General features: G+C 37.6%; 1 protein-coding gene across 1 annotated transcript in view; it reads left to right on the forward strand.

Annotated features, from left to right (window-relative positions):
* The window catches only part of LOC137388444 (TALPID3 protein-like), a 72,491-nt gene that overhangs the window by 24,814 nt on the left and 29,130 nt on the right, over positions 1 to 18,547 (forward strand). Inside the window, exons 12-20 of the mRNA XM_068074929.1 lie at positions 2,303 to 2,499; positions 4,608 to 4,774; positions 6,296 to 6,468; positions 9,319 to 9,391; positions 12,008 to 12,163; positions 12,318 to 12,459; positions 13,126 to 13,308; positions 14,848 to 15,110; positions 17,159 to 17,368. Of these exons, the coding sequence (XP_067931030.1) occupies positions 2,303 to 2,499; positions 4,608 to 4,774; positions 6,296 to 6,468; positions 9,319 to 9,391; positions 12,008 to 12,163; positions 12,318 to 12,459; positions 13,126 to 13,308; positions 14,848 to 15,110; positions 17,159 to 17,368 (1,564 nt within the window). The remainder of the gene's footprint in view (positions 1 to 2,302; positions 2,500 to 4,607; positions 4,775 to 6,295; positions 6,469 to 9,318; positions 9,392 to 12,007; positions 12,164 to 12,317; positions 12,460 to 13,125; positions 13,309 to 14,847; positions 15,111 to 17,158; positions 17,369 to 18,547) is intronic.

Below are 18,547 nucleotides of genomic sequence, written 5' to 3' on the forward strand. Positions count from 1 at the left end.
CAAAATAACTGAGAATTTTCTCCTTCAGCTATGTAGATAACTCCAAATGTTACAATCCCGACTTAACCATGGTTTCTGTGATCATGACCCAAATGGACTTTATAATAATTGGTAATTACTAGTAGTAAAGCCAAGGTTGGTGGAGGTCATTTCACAAAATACAGCAAACCTAACTTTAGCACCTATATTAATAAATACCAGTTTGTCACTGTGTCTGTCTGTTAGTCTGCATGAATGCTATGTATTTACACAGTTGTGGACCGATTTCATCTCATCTTTGCAGGCATATGCTCTGCGCCTTCTACCGAGTCGCTGAAAATATTTGGTTTAAAAAGTCTATCTGGTTTCTCAGAACCAGTCTTTTAGACACCCTTCTGGTTGGAAACTCAAAAATGTGCCGTCGGATGCATTCCATTGAACGTTTTCCCACAATGAATGAGATTGTCCCTAGAACGAGAACGTTCCTAGACTGCTGTCATAACAGCATTGTAGTATTTTGCGTTGAAAATCTACTTATGCACTGTGGGCTAGCTGATTGCTAATGAAAGAAACCTCAGGCAATGCCAGGCTTGACTGGTTCACACTATATCGCCACGTCTCTGTATAGGCAGGCATAGGCAGGCATAGGCAGGCATAGGCAGGCATAGGCAGGCATAGGCAGGCATAGGCAGGCATAGGCAGGCATAGGCAGGCATAGGCAGGCATAGGCAGGCATAGGCAGGCATAGGCAGGCATAGGCAGGCATAGGCAGGCATAGGCAGGCATAGGCAGGCATAGGCAGGCATAGGCAGGCATAGGCAGGCATAGGCAGGCATAGGCAGGCATAGGCAGGCATAGGCAGGCATAGGCAGGCATAGGCAGGCATAGGCAGGCATAGGCAGGCATAGGCAGGCATAGGCAGGCATAGGCAGGCATAGGCAGGCATAGGCAGGCATAGGCAGGCATAGGCAGGCATAGGCAGGCATAGGCAGGCATAGGCAGGCATAGGCAGGCATAGGCAGGCATAGGCAGGCATAGGCAGGCATAGGCAGGCATAGGCAGGCATAGGCAGGCATAGGCAGGCATAGGCAGGCATAGGCAGGCATAGGCAGGCATAGGCAGGCATAGGCAGGCATAGGCAGGCATAGGCAGGCATAGGCAGGCATAGGCAGGCATAGGCAGGCATAGGCAGGCATAGGCAGGCATAGGCAGGCATAGGCAGGCATAGGCAGGCATAGGCAGGCATAGGCAGGCATAGGCAGGCATAGGCAGGCATAGGCAGGCATAGGCAGGCATAGGCAGGCATAGGCAGGCATAGGCAGGCATAGGCAGGCATAGGCAGGCATAGGCAGGCATAGGCAGGCATAGGCAGGCATAGGCAGGCATAGGCAGGCATAGGCAGGCATAGGCAGGCATAGGCAGGCATAGGCAGGCATAGGCAGGCATAGGCAGGCATAGGCAGGCATAGGCAGGCATAGGCAGGCATAGGCAGGCATAGGCAGGCATAGGCAGGCATAGGCAGGCATAGGCAGGCATAGGCAGGCATAGGCAGGCATAGGCAGGCATAGGCAGGCATAGGCAGGCATAGGCAGGCATAGGCAGGCATAGGCAGGCATAGGCAGGCATAGGCAGGCATTGCCTGACTATGCCTGACTATGCCTAGTCAGGCATTGCCTGACTATGCCTAGGCAGGCATTGCCTGACTATGCCTAGGCAGGCATTGCCTGACTATGCCTCGGCAGGCGTTGCCTGCATGACTATGCCTAAAGGCATACACTCATTAAGCATTTGGCATATTTTTGCACCTCAAATTAGCTTCAATCATATTGAGCTAATTATTTGAATAACTTACACTTTTATTGACCATCACATACCCATCTGTGTTTGCTTCAGTGAATACATCATGACGTAGGGTTTTAATTTTTTTTGGTATTTTTTGAAGGAACCCCTTTTTGCGTGCTCAAATCAAATACTAGTTCCGCATCAACTATCATAAACAGAACTAAATAAATCACGGTATCCACGACAACCATTGCCACGACGGTTGCCATCGCCGAAATGGTGCACATTGTACAGGCTGTCGTTGATGCTCGGTGAAATATCAGGAAAAGTTTACAGACAGGAAAAGACAACTCCACACTACAATGCTGACATACAGCAATGTAGTGTGAACCAGCCTTTAATGCTGGTACATTAGAAAATGAAGTTTTCACCAAATTAGCATTATGTGACAAATCTTGCGACATGCCAGTAAAGTCACAACTCTATTACATATTTCAATTAGGACGCCAAACACCTCGCTAGTTAATCTAGTCACTTGCAGACACAGAGATCATTCATCACCAGCTGTAGCCCGACAGCATTCTCCACCCACCAGGCTCTCTCCTGAACCTACATTAAACAACTCACCTAGTGCAACTTCCACACGCAGCCCTCTTATTAGAAAGAAGAGGGCTGAGAGGAACGATAAACAGGAAGTTGTTGAAGGAGAAACAAAGAAACAGTTGGAGCAGCTCAACAGTAAGTCTTTACTAAGAAAAAACTAAAGTGGGAAAGCTAATGGATATATTTTTGTAGTTCAGTTTCAGACATTCCTAAGGTGTTTTATTTCTTGACTAGGCTGAATGCCCGGCATTTCACAGGTAATAAAAAAGTTTTTGCATAGGAAATTTACAGAAGCTAGTTATCTGTTTTACAAAAGCTAGATTCTACAAACTTTTGACTATCCTGTCATCAATATTAATAAATCACACATTGTCAGTGTGTTAGCCTGCGTAAATAACTAAATGCTATACATTTCTGAATATTCTGGCAAATTTGTTCCAAACTTCACACACATATGACCTTCTGTCAGGTCGTTAAAATATTTGGTTTCAAAACTCCAACTGCTTCCTGGGGCCTCTTATACACTCACCTGCTGCCTATCTGATTCAAAGTGAAAGAAACCCGGCCATTGCCAGGCTTACTGGTTATATATATACTTATATACTTACTGCTAGTATATATACTTATACACTTACTGCTAGTATATATACTTAAATACTTACTGCTAGTATATATACTTACTGCTAGTATATATACTTATATACTTACTACTAGTATATATACTTATATACTTACTGCTAGTATATACACTTACTGCTAGTATATATACTAGCTCTATACATTGAGGATTTTAATCAATTTAAGAGTATAGAAAGTGCAGGGGAATCCTGGAAATTCATGAAAATAAACAAAAATGTTTTTATCTTTTTTTCTGAAAGGGAATCTTATGTTCATATTATTATTATCTTGTTAGGAAAATATGCCCAAGAATATGCTGAAAGCTTCCATCTTTGAATTTTTTGAAAGCATTCCTTACTGATTGTATAAAATATTAAAATTCCATCTCAATTAAAGTCATCTCTCCTGCACTAAGTGACCCCTTAGCTGAAATATATTTTGGTCTTTATTATTAGTGAGGTATTGCGCGCCTGTTGCGGGAAATAACACTTCTGTTTAAAATCTGAACCTAGATAGACAGCACCTTTATTAAGATGTTTACCCAATTCATATGGACTTTTACTTTGAAAATAAGCTGTTATTAAGCTGCTTATTTGAATTCTAAATACTTATATACAGCTGTCTCTACCTGTATCATAGTTATACCATAAAATATCATACCATACAGATCATACCATACCCTAAACGTAATCTGAATCTCGCTTAGGACCACGTTGTCCTAACATGCTTATTGCCTTTGTTTTTTGACTAGTTTATTTAATTTATTCCATATTATTTCAATTTTATCCAATTTCGTTATTGTATTATTTGCCCATTTGTATGCATGATGATTCACAAACTTAATTGCTCAAAATACAAACTGCAAACGAGTGTGACAAGTAAGACAATTTTGACAATAAATTAGTTTCACTGTTTGTACTTCTCAGCAGACTTCTCACAAAGCAACATTGCTGCTTGTATTTTAATGAACATCTATTTTTTTGCAGCAACACCAATTTTAAATAGAAAGGTTGTTAGCATTGAAACATAAATTTATTTATTATATTAAACCAGTATTTAGGCTTGCATTTTAAATATATAATCACTTTGTGGAAAATATATTTGTGACTATGCACAAAGTTTTAAATATCAAAGAATATAGAGTTGCATGCAGATAATAATAGATTTTAGCAAAATTTTATCTATATAAATGTTTTTTTGTAATCTTTGGATTTTAAATTTTTATTGGCTAATTCTACCAGCCTGTTGTATGACTACCTTTTCTGTAGGTTTTATACATGAACAGAATCTCATTCTTATAATTTGAATAAAACTGACATACCTACAGCAGTGCTTTTTCAGACTATTCCATATGTTGCCTATTGAGCTAAAACCTATATCGCTGTTTTTTAACTCATATATTTTCTGATTCTATTACCTTTCATTAAATCTCATCAGTATTATTATTATTGTTGTTGTGTTACAAATCAAACTGAAAGATTAAGTCATTGTTGTTGCAGAAAGTTTTTTAATCCACAAACAATAACACCTGCAAAAAGCACTTTTTTAAAACAAAAATATCAAGAATTTGCGGCGAAGGTTTTATAGATGAGTTCTAAGGCGTAACACAGCCATGAATTCTTTAGGCAAGGTACAAAAGTTGATGGATGATCAGCGAATGGACTCGCTACAAGTAGAAAGAGCCCTCCAAAAGGATGCTCCAATAGACAGATATCTGAAGGACATAAAACTCGCTAAAGAAGGGAGTAGAATGAATGCCACATCTATGACGCTGAACAAAAATAATACAAAGGTATCTATTTCATTTGTATTAGCGTTTATCTTGTTCTACTGCTGTCTCTACGCTGCTGTCTCTTTATGCTGCTGTCAACTTTAGTTGACCTTACTAGCAACCATGAAAGGCAAAAACTAACATTGTTGTAGTTTTATATCCGTAATGAAAGCTACCCATTACTGTTTCACTTCCTAGATTCTAGTTTACTTGCTGTAAATGAGTAGACAATTCTATAGTGTATATACATGTATCTACTGGTAAATACATGCACTTGTGAAAGTGCTTGTATAACTTAAATGCTTTGATATCTCAAACACTTTTACTTGGTCTTTTAAAGCTTGAGTAACCCATGTTTGACTCTGTGTAAATCATGGGAATATTGTGACTGCTATTTCTGTGTGTGTGTTCATAAAATACAGGTGTTGAGGTCTAATATATCAATTGGAATTCGAAGCAATTGAGCTCAATTTCCAGACAAAATGATGGGAACATGGTTTAATGGGAGGCCAAAACTACACCAAATTTTTAAAAATGTTTTGTTAACTGAAACAGTGCACCATTAACCATAAACTTGCTGCTTTGGCAGCTTAAGTTTCTCCAGAAGGTTGATGTGAGAGCTGTTCATGGGGAGGTAACTCTAAGGAAAGCTTAAGTGAAGATGACCATGTATCTTAAGTCAGCAGTATTAGTGCTGACTTAATTAGAAATGGTGTCAATAAAATGTTACACCAAGTTTTTCAACTTGTTCATCCTCTGCTTGCTTTGACTTTGCTTCCTGTCACAAAATAATTTGTTATAAATGGACTCGTTGAATTTAAATGAGTGCTGAAGTCCTTACATAGATTTTTGGCAAAAATTATAAGTGGAGCTATTTTGATAAGTTGATATATTTTAATCTTTCTAGATATTTTGTCTTTTTTTAATTTTATTTAGGTTGTCTGTTGTGACCGAGTGGTGTTCTCTAGTTAGTTAACTAAATTAAATTAATTAATTTAATTTAGTTTAATTTAATTTAATTTAGATAACTAAATTAGTTATCTAATTAGTTAACACTTTTGAAGCAAGTCACATGAAGGACTGCTCGGTATAAACGAAACACTTATGGTGATACTTGGAAGTTTTGGATTTTCGGTTTTAAATGTTAAATGCTATACAAGCTTGTCCAATAAACACACTTCAAAATACATCATTATTATTATTATTACTTGTCATGAGGGATCGTCATGTGTAATAACTATGTACACAATTATTCCACGATGCAGCAAGGTGATGTAGCGGTGTACAGTTGGTATCCTGCTTGACTGGGAATCCAGATATCCGAGTTCGATTCCCGAATGGGGTAATATTTTTTTGCTAACGCTCTTAGTGTGGCTTGGGACAGACTGACAGAGACGACCCTTATTATTGTAAAGATTATAGTAATATGCACATATTGCTAGAATACTTTATATTTCACAATACTTTACACTAGGCCCTTTCGTTTTCATTTGATTGATTGGTTGTCTTTGTCTCATAAAACGCTCAACTACTATTTTGAAGGATGACCTGGACGCGACGTTCTCGCTGCCTGATCCTGACCCTCCATCTCTTACCGATCAGCTGAGAAAAAAACTGGACAAATTGCGAAAGCAGCAGCAGCAGTCGGATGAGAATATGGCGACCGTTTTAGCAATGAGAGCAAGAGATCAAGCATATCTCAATGCAAATGATGTGTGAGTTGGAATTGAGTAGCCTTGTGTCTTATCGTACTAGAGGGGCGGTACAGGGGACAGCCTTGGATGTGTAGTTTAGCATGCTGACTTCTCATAGAAAAAATTCTACGTCTAGTCGTAGATGGGGGGGGGGGGGGGGGTGTTAAATAGTAAAAGCAGACACAACTGCTCTGGTCCTCCATGAGGAATTTAAATATACAATAAAAACCTGTGACAAGCTCCTTCCTACTAGTAGAAGCTATACCGGTCAGTTTTATCAAGATGCCGGATGTCTTTGGTTTACACTTTCAAAGATTACAGAATATGTAGGGCTGGTTATGTACTTTACTCTATATATTGAGAACTATGTTTAGCTTAGTTTGAGGTCTAAGTGTAACTTAGATCAAAGGCTATGGACAGTCAGACTAAGCTCACATCCATAACAGTCTGCCAACAATTAACACGGACTAATAGTGGTTGGTTCAGTTTTGCTGATTGTCCAGTTTAACTGATGTGCCTATATGTACTGTAAGTCTATATATACAAAAAAATCACATTAATAAGGCTTATATACATTGTACTATATAATGTATACTATACTGTATATACTTTATAAAATATTTTGCCTATAAGAAAAAAAAGTGAAAACTGTTAAAACTGTAAAATGCTGTGAAAATAAAAACAGCAATCAAGTTTAGACAACTCCTGCAATGGCTAATTATTCACGCAAAGTATCACAACCATTTTGTTTTACTGAATATTACATAAAGTATTCTTTCAAACTTATGCTGTAGTTTTTTTATCATATTTATAAATCATGTATGATTATATTTTGCCATCATGATAGTCAAATAGCGAACAGAAGATGCGATTGAATGATTGAAAACGTATTTCATTTTTGTGAGTGATTTATGCCAACAGCGCCAACAGTGCCAACAGAAAAGTGTTTTTACTTTGAATAACTTTGTAAATTTTTACCAAAAATTATTATAAACTGATCATCAATTGTATGAATGTAACTGAACTTTGATTATCCCAAAATTGGTCCGTCTCATCTGATAACTGGACTGATGGGGTCCGTTTTAGCAAGCGTTGACTGCATATAGTTTGACTTACCTTGGCTCCAAGGCTAAACACAGTTTTAATAATCCAATAGGTAATCAAAATAGCTTTTTGTTAATCCAGTTTGAGCAGACATGACTGTAAATATTAATCCATCAAGTTGGTGAGATGCCTTTGGTGAAATTGCTGTGGCTAGGTGCAGCACACAAATTTGAATGTGCAATACGTTGGACTTAAAGGAATTCGCGAAGCCATTGTTGGTCATCAGTATTAGCCAACTAGGATAACTAGTAACACATAGTCATTTATTGCATGTTATGGGGGAATAACTCCAATGTTCAATTTTAAACATGTTTAGATGAAAAAAGTAGAGCTGAGCAGATGTTATCTTACTTTTTGCTGCCTTTCATTCACAGCAGAAATTTCTCTACTTACTTCACCAGAGTTTTTCAACTGGCTTCGGGTTTAGGGTATGATTGACCAGCTACCTGCATTTGAAAGTTCAGTTATGCTGCCTTTAAAACTCCAGCTAAGCTGCCTTTCACCTTGTTGATCTTTGATACTTTTAAAGTATAAGAAACTTTGGAAGTATTCATGACAACTATGAACTCTATAAGCAAAGATATCATCTATCATGTTGTATCACAGCTCAAATTTTATTTTATTGAGATTTTAATAGACAGACCAGTGATCTACACCTCTCAGCTCACCTCAGCAATCGATATATTTAAATGGTCTTCTAGAATCTTCTGTTGACTGCTTCAGAGACCGCTTTGATGGTATACCAGAGAAAATAGAAAATCTTGTTACTATAATTACTGTAACTAACAAGTGAATTTTTAAGAAGAGAATAATATAATAGTATACTATTCATTGATATCATTATGTAGTTGAAGTGTAATGGTCTAGTGATAGGGTGTTGAGTAGTCTTAACTTTCGCAGCGGACCAGGAAGTGTGACTATGTTTGTTATGGCTGTTTCTTACAAGAGAAGCAATATATTTTATCAAGAACAAAATAAACCTATAAATAATAAATAATATATAATAAAATAAACCTAGATAAATAATATTTTAAGGTTCATCGTAACAGGTCACACACATTTAGAATACAATGCTCAATACAAAAGCAACTAATAACCAAATAAAGAAGAATCAACAAAATTGCACCATATCTGATAAAACTTGTGAAACATTTGTGAAGTCATTTAGGAACACTCCTAGAATTGGCCTTTAAAGGAGGGAAGGGTTACAGGAATAGTTATTCTGATTACAGTTCTTAGGCTACAAATATTGATATAGGCAGTGCTTATGGCTTCGAAGGGAGGGGTTGATCCTTGGTATTTGACTCTGTGGGAACTATCAGTTGGGGTGAAGTTGTGGTGTTAATCTCAGTGTATGTGTGCGTTTCCAGTTGAGATGAAGATATGGTTGACGCTTCTAGAACATTCTCAAGTGATTACCTTGTTTGGGCATACTTTTGCTTGAATTGATGGAGTGCCTCTGTTTTGAGTTTTCCTTTAATTCCGTCTATAGTAATTTCTCTGTTAGGGTATGGTTGTCTATCAGAGCTGTCTCCTACACTAGAAAAACATACAAACTTGTAAGAGGATGTTTCATTGGTCGGTCAGTAATATAAGGAGTCGTGTGTGAACTTGACTAATTTGTCAATTTTAAACTTTAGTCTTGTAACAGTTTTGATTTACAATTTAAACAAGAGACCCCTCCTCCCCCTCCCTAGTAAAAACACCCCTACAGTTAGTGGAGTAATAAGAAATGAGCTAAATATTACACCCTTCTATCTGTTACAGAGTGTGCGAGGAGGACACAAGGCTAAGTAAGCTCGTCAAGTGTCACCTAGATAGAGCTGAGGCTGATGTGCAGGTATACCCAGTAGATTTTTATGAACCTTTCTTATCTTTTTCACTTTCCTTGTTTAGCTTTCTTGCTCTCACATATGTGATGACTTCAAGGGAGCTGTCAGGGTTTGCTATAAGTGGCTTACTGTACAGTCAGGAAATACTGGGCATAACAATATTAGTAGTTTTCCCACGACCAAACGAGCGGAGCGAATGTTTGAGAGTTTTTATGATAAATGCATGTGTACACAACTCACGAAAATTATTCATCAACCACGTCGCAAACCCTTGTTCCGAAATCTCATCAACAAATTTAACCATTTTTGTGTAGAGTCGTTTAAGAATAATAACAATACAAAACACATAAAAACATATTTAAATATATTACCAAGTCTCTGAAAAGTGTCGACATATTCCTAAAACTTACCCATCTGAACGGATTATACACAAATAGACAGATTAGTTTGGCCGAAAATCGTTATTAAAACTTGCTAAGCCTTACTTTTATCAAAATTAAGACCGACAATTGAAACGCCGAGCGACAGAGAATAGAACCATTAAGTCGTGCGCATTTCACGAAAAAATAACGTGCACATTTGACCAGTCTCTAGCATTGTCGAATTGCCGAAGGTTTCTGTAATTAACGTAGGAGTACTGAAATCGTTTCATTTTGGCCGATTTTAAAGTAACTGACATTTTAGATACTTTTGAGTACTTTGGTATTCTAACTGATGTCCAACGCAGTGTAAGTAAAGGAAATGGCGATGATACTTTTTCTAACGATTCTTATGAGATTATTACAATATTTAATTATAAGTTTGGGTGACTATTGAAGTGTTATAGTCACACTAACAACATTGATGTTGGGCAATATGTTATTGTTATTATTTTTTCTAAATAGTTTTGTTATATAGATTTTCTAATAATCTATATAAATATCACAACTTCTTGATATTGTTAGCTATGAGGTTTTGAAATGTAAACAAAATTGTACATTGGTTTTCTATTATTACTGTATTACTATATTAATAATATTGGTTATTCTAATAATATCAGTGCATTTTACTTCTAATATTGCATTTCTCCTATTGCTGGGGGAGAGATATAAACATATAATCTTTTCCTTTCATTATTGCTGTTTGTTGTATATAATAACACCCACACCCAGTACATTACAGCTACCATTGCAGTTATCCTATTGCACTGCAGTGCCATTTGACTGCTAATATTGCATTTCTCAACCATCAGTACCCTTTCTTTTTTTCCAATATTACTTTGGTTGTGGACTGTATGACAGTGGAATTTCTAGTTTTAAAGTTTTTTTATTAGTTGCTTTGTTGAGTATGTACAATTATGTACAAGCAAGTGAGAGGATGAGCGTTTGAGTGAGTACTTGGGTGCGTGGGTGGGTGAGTGGGTGAGTGAGTGAATGGGTGGGTGAGTGGGTGAGTGGGTGGGTTAGTGAGTGGGTGAGTGAGTGGGTGGGTGAGTGGGTTAGTGAGTGGGGGAGTGAGTGGGTGGGTGAGTGGGGGAGTGAGTGGGTGGGTGAGTGAGTGGGTGGGTGAGTGGGTGGGTGAGTGGGTTAGTGAGTGGGTGAGTGAGTGGGTGGGTGAGTGAGTGAGTGGGTGAGTGGGTGGGTGAGTGGGTTAGTGAGTGGGTGAGCGAGTGGTTGGGCGACTGAGTTGGTGAGTGGATGAGTTACTGGGTTAGTGGGTGGGTTAGTGACTGGGTTAGTAACTGGGTTGGTGAGTGGATGAGTGACTGGGTTAGTGGGTGGGTTAGTGACTGAGTTAGTGACTGGGTTGGTGAGTGGATGAGTGACTGGGTTAGTGGGTGGGTTAGTGAGTGAGTGTGTGAGTGAGTGGCTTAGTGGGTGGGTTAGTGAGTGAGCGAGTTATTGTATGGGTGAATGGCAGGCTGTGTAAACTAATAAGATTTTGCATGTTGTCATGTAGATTTGGGCTAGGTAAATCTTATCAGTATTCTAAATGCTGTTTTTAAAAATATTTCTATTTACTAAAATAAACAATGCTACAAAGAGTCATGACTTTATAAGAATTGAACTCAGCAGCTAGATTTTTGATAGTTAGCCATGAGTTCAATCAACTGCTTTTAGTACTACTACTGCTAGTAGTACATGTGTCAGCTTAGGATGACCTCATGGACAGCAACTAACCTAAAATATTTGACAGATGCAAAGAGCAGTCTGTTATCCAAATACACAATATATATCAAATATCTTGATTATGTATTCCCTTGAATAATCTTCATGTAATAATTGATGCATATTTGACTTACACTGGTGCCGTGTACTAAATATTTCTGTGCTGCAATGACTTAGGTCTTAGGATAATCAAATTTATAATTGTTATGAATCCCTGTTTACTTTTAGAAAGATTCTATATGAGGCTGGCCTCTGTTACTACATGAATCGTTTGTGTGATGTACACTTAAACTGGCTTATGTAAAATCAGGAAACAACACTCCTAGAATTTGTCCTTTCTATGCATTTCCATCATCTGAGTGGCATATCAGGGTACCCTTAGAATTAGTTATAATGTTCTATGAGATCAAGAAGCCAAGCGAGCAAATATTTGTCTAACCTGTTTTCATGGTCTGTTGCCAGAGGCAGGTGAGTCAGATAGATTTTCAGCCGAAGCCTCTGCAAGACTTGAACACAGTTCGAACTGTTGATTTCGCCAAACCTCGATCCGCAGCACAGAGGCTCAAATCTGTTCAGGCCAAGGTCGACACAGGCATTGCTCGCAAACCTCTGTTAGCCTTAAACAAGGAGAATGTACGTAGAATGTGGGCTAGTTTCGATTGCTTTAAGGTTTACTTTGTGTATGTCTCTATGATAGTCTCTTTACAATGCTTGAAGATTCTTTGCTTTTTATGCTTTTGGCTTGTTTTTTGATGTCTTTTTCTAACGAGTTTGCGCAATGCAGGAGCTGGAGCCAGTGGACCTGAGCAAAGATGACAATTACATGAGGAGGGTATATGGCAAGGCCCTCTACCATGCGCAAAGGAGGACAGTGGAAAAGGCTAAGCCTGACTCTCCTACTCGTCCTGTGCCCTTCAAGAAGGCATCTGGTTGGTAAAGCCTTTGCATCGACAACATATTCACTAGTGAATCCTTGCTTATTTTTGCTTCTGATGGCTTGAGCCTCTCCGCATGCTGTGATGTTAAGACCGCAGTGAATGCTAGCGACAGAAATAAAAACTACATCCACCCTTTTAAACACCTAATCTAGTCAAACTAAAAGCAGAATAATTCAGATTATTGATTGTATTGCTGGATGTTAAGACCGCAGTGAATGCTAGCCATTAGTACTGATGGCTTCATGTTGATTTTTGCTGCATGCAGAAGAAGTCAAAGTTAAAAATCTTTTCCAAATAGCATCTGGATGAACACAGTTGATTTAGATTAAGCTTGGATTGAATATTGTTTTGCGATAAAAACTGTTTTTTTAAGTCTGTCTACTAGCTGATAAGTGTGACATGAATGTGTGTGTCATGTAGGTTAACTTACATGAAGGTTACTAATGGAAAACTATGTACCACATCAAACAAAATATCAACTGATGACAAAAATCTTTTACATAACGTATTCTGACTTCTAATATGTGCTGACTTCAAATATGTTTGCTGACTTCAAAAACGAAGTTGTCATCTGGTCAGCGGCTAATCTTGGGTGTAACCTTCCAACAATGTTTTAGCAAATTTAAAACATTTTATTTTTACTCCTTTTATTTGCAGAGAGAAGGGTGCGGTCAGAAAAAGTACAGGTAGGCCAACCGGCTAAGAAGCCAACCATTGTCAGGGGAGCTGGTAGACACCCTAAACAGGGAGCGTTGAGCCCAGCTAAAACCAAACTAGTCTATGAGCCAGCCTCTCAGCTCAAGGAAAAGAATGCCACTTCTAAAAGAACCATCGCCACAGGTATATATATTGTTGGTAACTCTATGTCGTAGCTCTATGACTGTAGCCAGAGGTGTATTTATATATTCACATGCATGCAAGAGTGTGATAAGTCTATGAAACACTCTTTGCATCTCTTTATTAGTCACTCTATGACTCACTCTATGGATCATTATATGAGTCACTCTAGGAGGCCCTCTATGAGTCACTCTAAGAGTCACTCTATGAGTCATTATAGGAGTCACTCATAGAGTGACTGACTCCTATAATGACTCATAGAGGGACTTTTAGAGTGGCTCATAGAGGGACTCTTAGAGTGACTCATGGAGGGACTCATAGAAGGGCTCATAGAGGGACTCATAGAGTGATTCATTGAGTTCACTCTATGAGTTCACTCTATGAGTTCACTCATTGAATTCACTCTATGAGTCACTCTATGAGCCACGCTGATACTTTCTATTTAATGTTCAGCTGCTGTTTTGTAAACATCCAGTTTTCTCTTAACTAATGTTGGTTATCTTCCAATTGACCTGAAGAGATCACTGACGTAAAGAACCTTTAACATAGAGTTAGCAAATAAGGCATTAGACCTCTAGGAGGGTTTATTATAAAAATTAAAAATCTATAAACCTACATTCGTAATATAGTATTAATATTAGCTCAAATTTGTTAATACTTGCTGTTCCTGTAGTTTTCCTGTCATTCTTTGGTTTTTCTTAAAACTTAACTAGTTGAGAGGTGCATCAGCGTTACCAGAATGTCCTTGTTTTTATCGTTATTCCTGTTGGATTTTAATCAATATCAACTGAAGTAAGAGGCTGTGTCAATGTTTCGTGACAACATTTAAGTAGTTCATGCAACACAAAAAGCCTCTGAACAAAGCATGTCTGTACGAATATTATGTTTTTTATGAATTTTAAAAATAAACTTACACAAAATATTAGTAGATTTTATCAGCAAGTATAAAGATTTCTCTATTATTTGAGGTTGTGTGTGATGTTTGAGGTGATCCGGCTGTTAGGATGTTTCAAGATTGAAATCGACAAAACTCGATCGTAGTAAAAATGCTCATAAGAAAAATGACATCACCGGTTGTTCTCGTTGCGATAGCTGATATCGGCTATTGCGTTCAAGGTGCAGCGTTACACGTCTTTATTACGCACTTCCGCTTGTTCTGAGCATTTTAATCACGATCAAGTTATATTGATTTTAATCTTGGAACAACTTGCAATCATATCACCTCAAACATCAAAAACAATCTCTTACGATAGCAAAATACCGATACTTTCTGATAGAATTTACTAAAATTTCGTGCAAGTTCAGTTTTAACCTTGCACAATGGTATAGCTCTTTTACAAAAAAACTCAATGAGATGAACTTGAACCAAGGCATTGCCTGACAAGCTATATTTAGGGTTGCGCATATGTCATGTATCCTCTGTCAGAGATGAAACAGGAGAAGAAAGCTTGAGTCCGAGTCCAAACTTTCTGTAATTGCATCTTAGCCTATAATCATTTCATATTTTTTATATTGACTATCTTTTTACTATGGTATGTTTAGTAATTCTTAACAATATCTCACAAGGTGTATCCGAACCTTGCCGCTTCCCCTCTACCACTATTCTTGGTTCCGGTATGAGGGTCGGCTCAGAAGACCCCCTTACCATGGTGCTAGATGTGCTCCCTTTGCCTCGAGACACTGAGGTTAGAGGTACTAGCGTAGAGCTGAGTGGAGCGCCGGAAAAGAAGACTTCTAGCAAGACGTCTAAAACATCTGCTATAACTGTGGACAAGGTCACTACTCCACCCATCAGCCGCAGTTCTGTATGTGTTTTTTAATTATTTGATTATTTGTTAATTTTCCATGAAATATACCGTACTTTTTGGACTATTAATCGCTACTTTTTTCTGATGATTTGAACCATGCAGCTTATATAAGGGTGCAGCTATTCTGTGGCTTTTTCTTTCATCGCTAGGGCGCATTAACCAGAATCTCCGGTTAGTGCACCTCTAGCGGTGAAAGAAAATACGAAACAATCCTTAACAGTACTGTTACGTTAGGCATTATGTTAAAAAGCGTCGGTTAATATGAAACAGTGCCGTTAGGCACTGTTCCGTTTCAAACAGCAAAGTTGCTGCCGCGTTAAAAAGCACCGTCCTGAGTTCTGCGGCCTATACAAAGGTGCGGCTTAAGTATTGTTTTATTATCCTTTTTTGGAAAATAAAGTAGATGCGGCTTATATAGGGGTGCGGTTTATAGTCCGAAAAGTACGGTAATAGAAGTCAAAATTATTATATTCGTGAGATTGTAAGGAGTCCTACAATAACAGTGATTAATGAGAAACATGGAATCACTAAAGTACATACATTTGACTTTGGGATGTCATGGCAGCCCAGTGTGGCGTGATAATCACAGATGCAATCAATCTGTCTCATATTTATTGCTCTCGCATTTATACGCACAGAATTAGTCTTACTAGTACGATAAAAACACATTGTTTATTATTTGTCTGTTTCTCAACTAGATTGAAGATTTGTCTTTCCTTTGATTATATGCTATTAAGTTTAACTTGTTTACTATTGGATTAGTTCATCAGTTTGATACTTTTGGTTTGTGATGACGGAAAAAATTAAAAGGTTGAATAAAACCTTATGTGAAATCCTTCTGTTAATCGTCATTCATCTGCAGCATGTAAGCGACTAACGCTATGTCATCTAACAAACCGGCTAACACGCGATTTGCCTTTGACTTAGAAAAAACTGGTGTCGTTATGCTGTTAGAACTATGTAACCGTTGAGCCAACCAAACGAGACTGCAATATCACCTGACAATATCACCTGACCGGATCCTAGACTCTTTATATTGATTATGATGCTCTCCACTACAGATGCCCATTTTCATTCATTCCCAGAACATATATACATAACTCTTGAAAAACAGATACAAATTTCTCTTCCAAAACAGCTACAAATTTCTCTTCCAAAACAGCTACAAATCCCTCTTGTAAAACATATACGAATTTCTCTTGTAAAACATCTACATATTCCTTTTGTAAAACAGGTGCATATTTCTCTTGTAAAACATCTACACATCCCTCTTGTAAAACATCTTCAAAGCTCAAGAACTACCATGTCAGCAGCAGATACTTACTATCAATTGAGGTCGAAGTGTGTGACAGTTTCTCATTACTTCGCGGTTCAGGTTTCAAGGCTTCAGTATTCTGCGGAGAAAAAATATTCATTAAAAAATAATTAAAAAGTATGAGATATATAAATCTCCCTTATACTCTAGTCTGGTGAGATCCCTTCGCGAGCCTCACTGTGATAACATTCTGTGAAGTGTAAAGTGTTTGTGACTTCATCATGCCTCTTATACACCCCTAAAGACCCTCTAAAGCATAAGAAAATAACGTGAACATAGATGAGATTAATATACAAATGACTTAAAGGTTGACTTGCAACAAAATTCACATTACAGTTATTTGGTATCAAAAGATTCACCGTGTCTTACTCTGTTGTGTTGTAGGTGCAGAATATGTGGAAATGTGATTACAAGCTCTTAAAAGCTAAAAAACGAACAGTTAATCGCAGCCACGCGAGACCGCCGTAGTTTGGATTCTCTTTTCAAAACGGCTCAAATGTGACGTAGTTGTGGTAAACGGTTTCTGTTTACACTTTCATGCAACAATAAATATTAGTTTCTATTTCGTGGATTTTTATTTTTCGCCACCGAAGCCGGATCACTTTTTTTTGCTTTTTTTGTATTTTCATTTTGCAGTGGTCTCAATTAACCACGAAACATGAGGGATCCCTGTATTCAGTTTTCCGCATGAATGGAAAATCTAGTGGTGACATCGCATTCTGCTTTGCAGGAAAGTGCGAAGGATGGGATGGGTAATGCGAACCTCAACAATAACATAAATAACAACGCAAGATCCTCAGCTAGTGACAATAGCCGAGGAGATCCCTCCAGCAGCAGAAGTGATGCTGATAGTAATAAAGGTGATGCTGGTAGTCAGAAAAGTGATGCTGCCAGTGGGCGGCGAGGTCATGGGGGATCAACCACTAGTGAATGGCAAGAGGTATTGTACTCTCCAGACATATGCAGTGATTATCAATAGATTTAACCTTTTGTAAGTTGTACAGAGCCCACTGCAGCCTTTAATCAGATAACTTATTAAACTCTACGATTACAACATCTGCACGTCGCTGTTTTTATATTTTAAAAGCCAATGAGTCACCGCCATATTTTCTTTTTGAAAATTAATGTATGGAATAGTTGTTAATAGTATTAGTAGTAATTCATAATACTATTAATGTTGTTTATGATATTGAAAATACAGCTGAATTAGAAAAAAAATTCAGAACTTATGGTTCCAAATCAAATTAAAAATTTTTGTTGTTCGTTATTAACGCTTCTATTACCATTTCTTTCACGCAACAGATTATGTGAAGTAGAAACATGAGTTCAACCAATCAGGAGATGTTTCACTTTTATGGAACAGACAAATTTAGCTGAGATAAAATATTTTTGTATAACTTATATCATGTGATAGAAAAACTGCTTGTAGACAAATAGCTCATTTCATGGGCTCCATAACCTAAACGGTACCATGTTCTTTGACACTGTGTTTTATGGCTAAATTTTACTGGAGTATTTGAGTTCTTTAAGTCCGAGTGTAGGATAACAATTTTATCAGTTTTAATGTATGGCATTTGCCCTTCAAATTTCTTTTATCTCGTTAAATTCTTATCATTGGAAATTTTGGGGACCCTAATACGTATTAAGATTCTGGACTGAATCGTAAGATTGAAGGCTGCTAGAAATGTTATGTATGAGTTAAAATATTAAAATACGCTCGAGGAAAACTGTTTTTGATTCTGATAGATGATTTTCAATTTTTCCCCAAAATTCTTTTTGCTGTTTTTGGAAGAGTATTGCAGTGTCCGATTTATAATGAACAGCAATATTTAAAATTAATCCAATCTATACAATTTTGTTTTACTCATTCTTCTTTCAACTAATGTTCCTAGTTAGAGTGAACTAAAACAACTTGGTTCGCTTTCTATAAACTGGAAGTAAACATTGCTCTGCCTGATTCATCTGATTCTCTGCCTGCTATGATCTTTACTATAATAATAACTGTGTTCGTCCGTCCATTTATCCGTTCATCTGTCCGAAGCCACGCTAAGATTGTTAGGGAAAAAATTGCCTTGCGCAGGAATTGAACTCTGGTACTCCAATTTAATGACTAGCGTGC

Source organism: Watersipora subatra, chromosome 2 (assembly GCF_963576615.1).
Source record: "Watersipora subatra chromosome 2, tzWatSuba1.1, whole genome shotgun sequence".
Lineage (NCBI taxonomy): Eukaryota > Metazoa > Bryozoa > Gymnolaemata > Cheilostomatida > Watersiporidae > Watersipora > Watersipora subatra.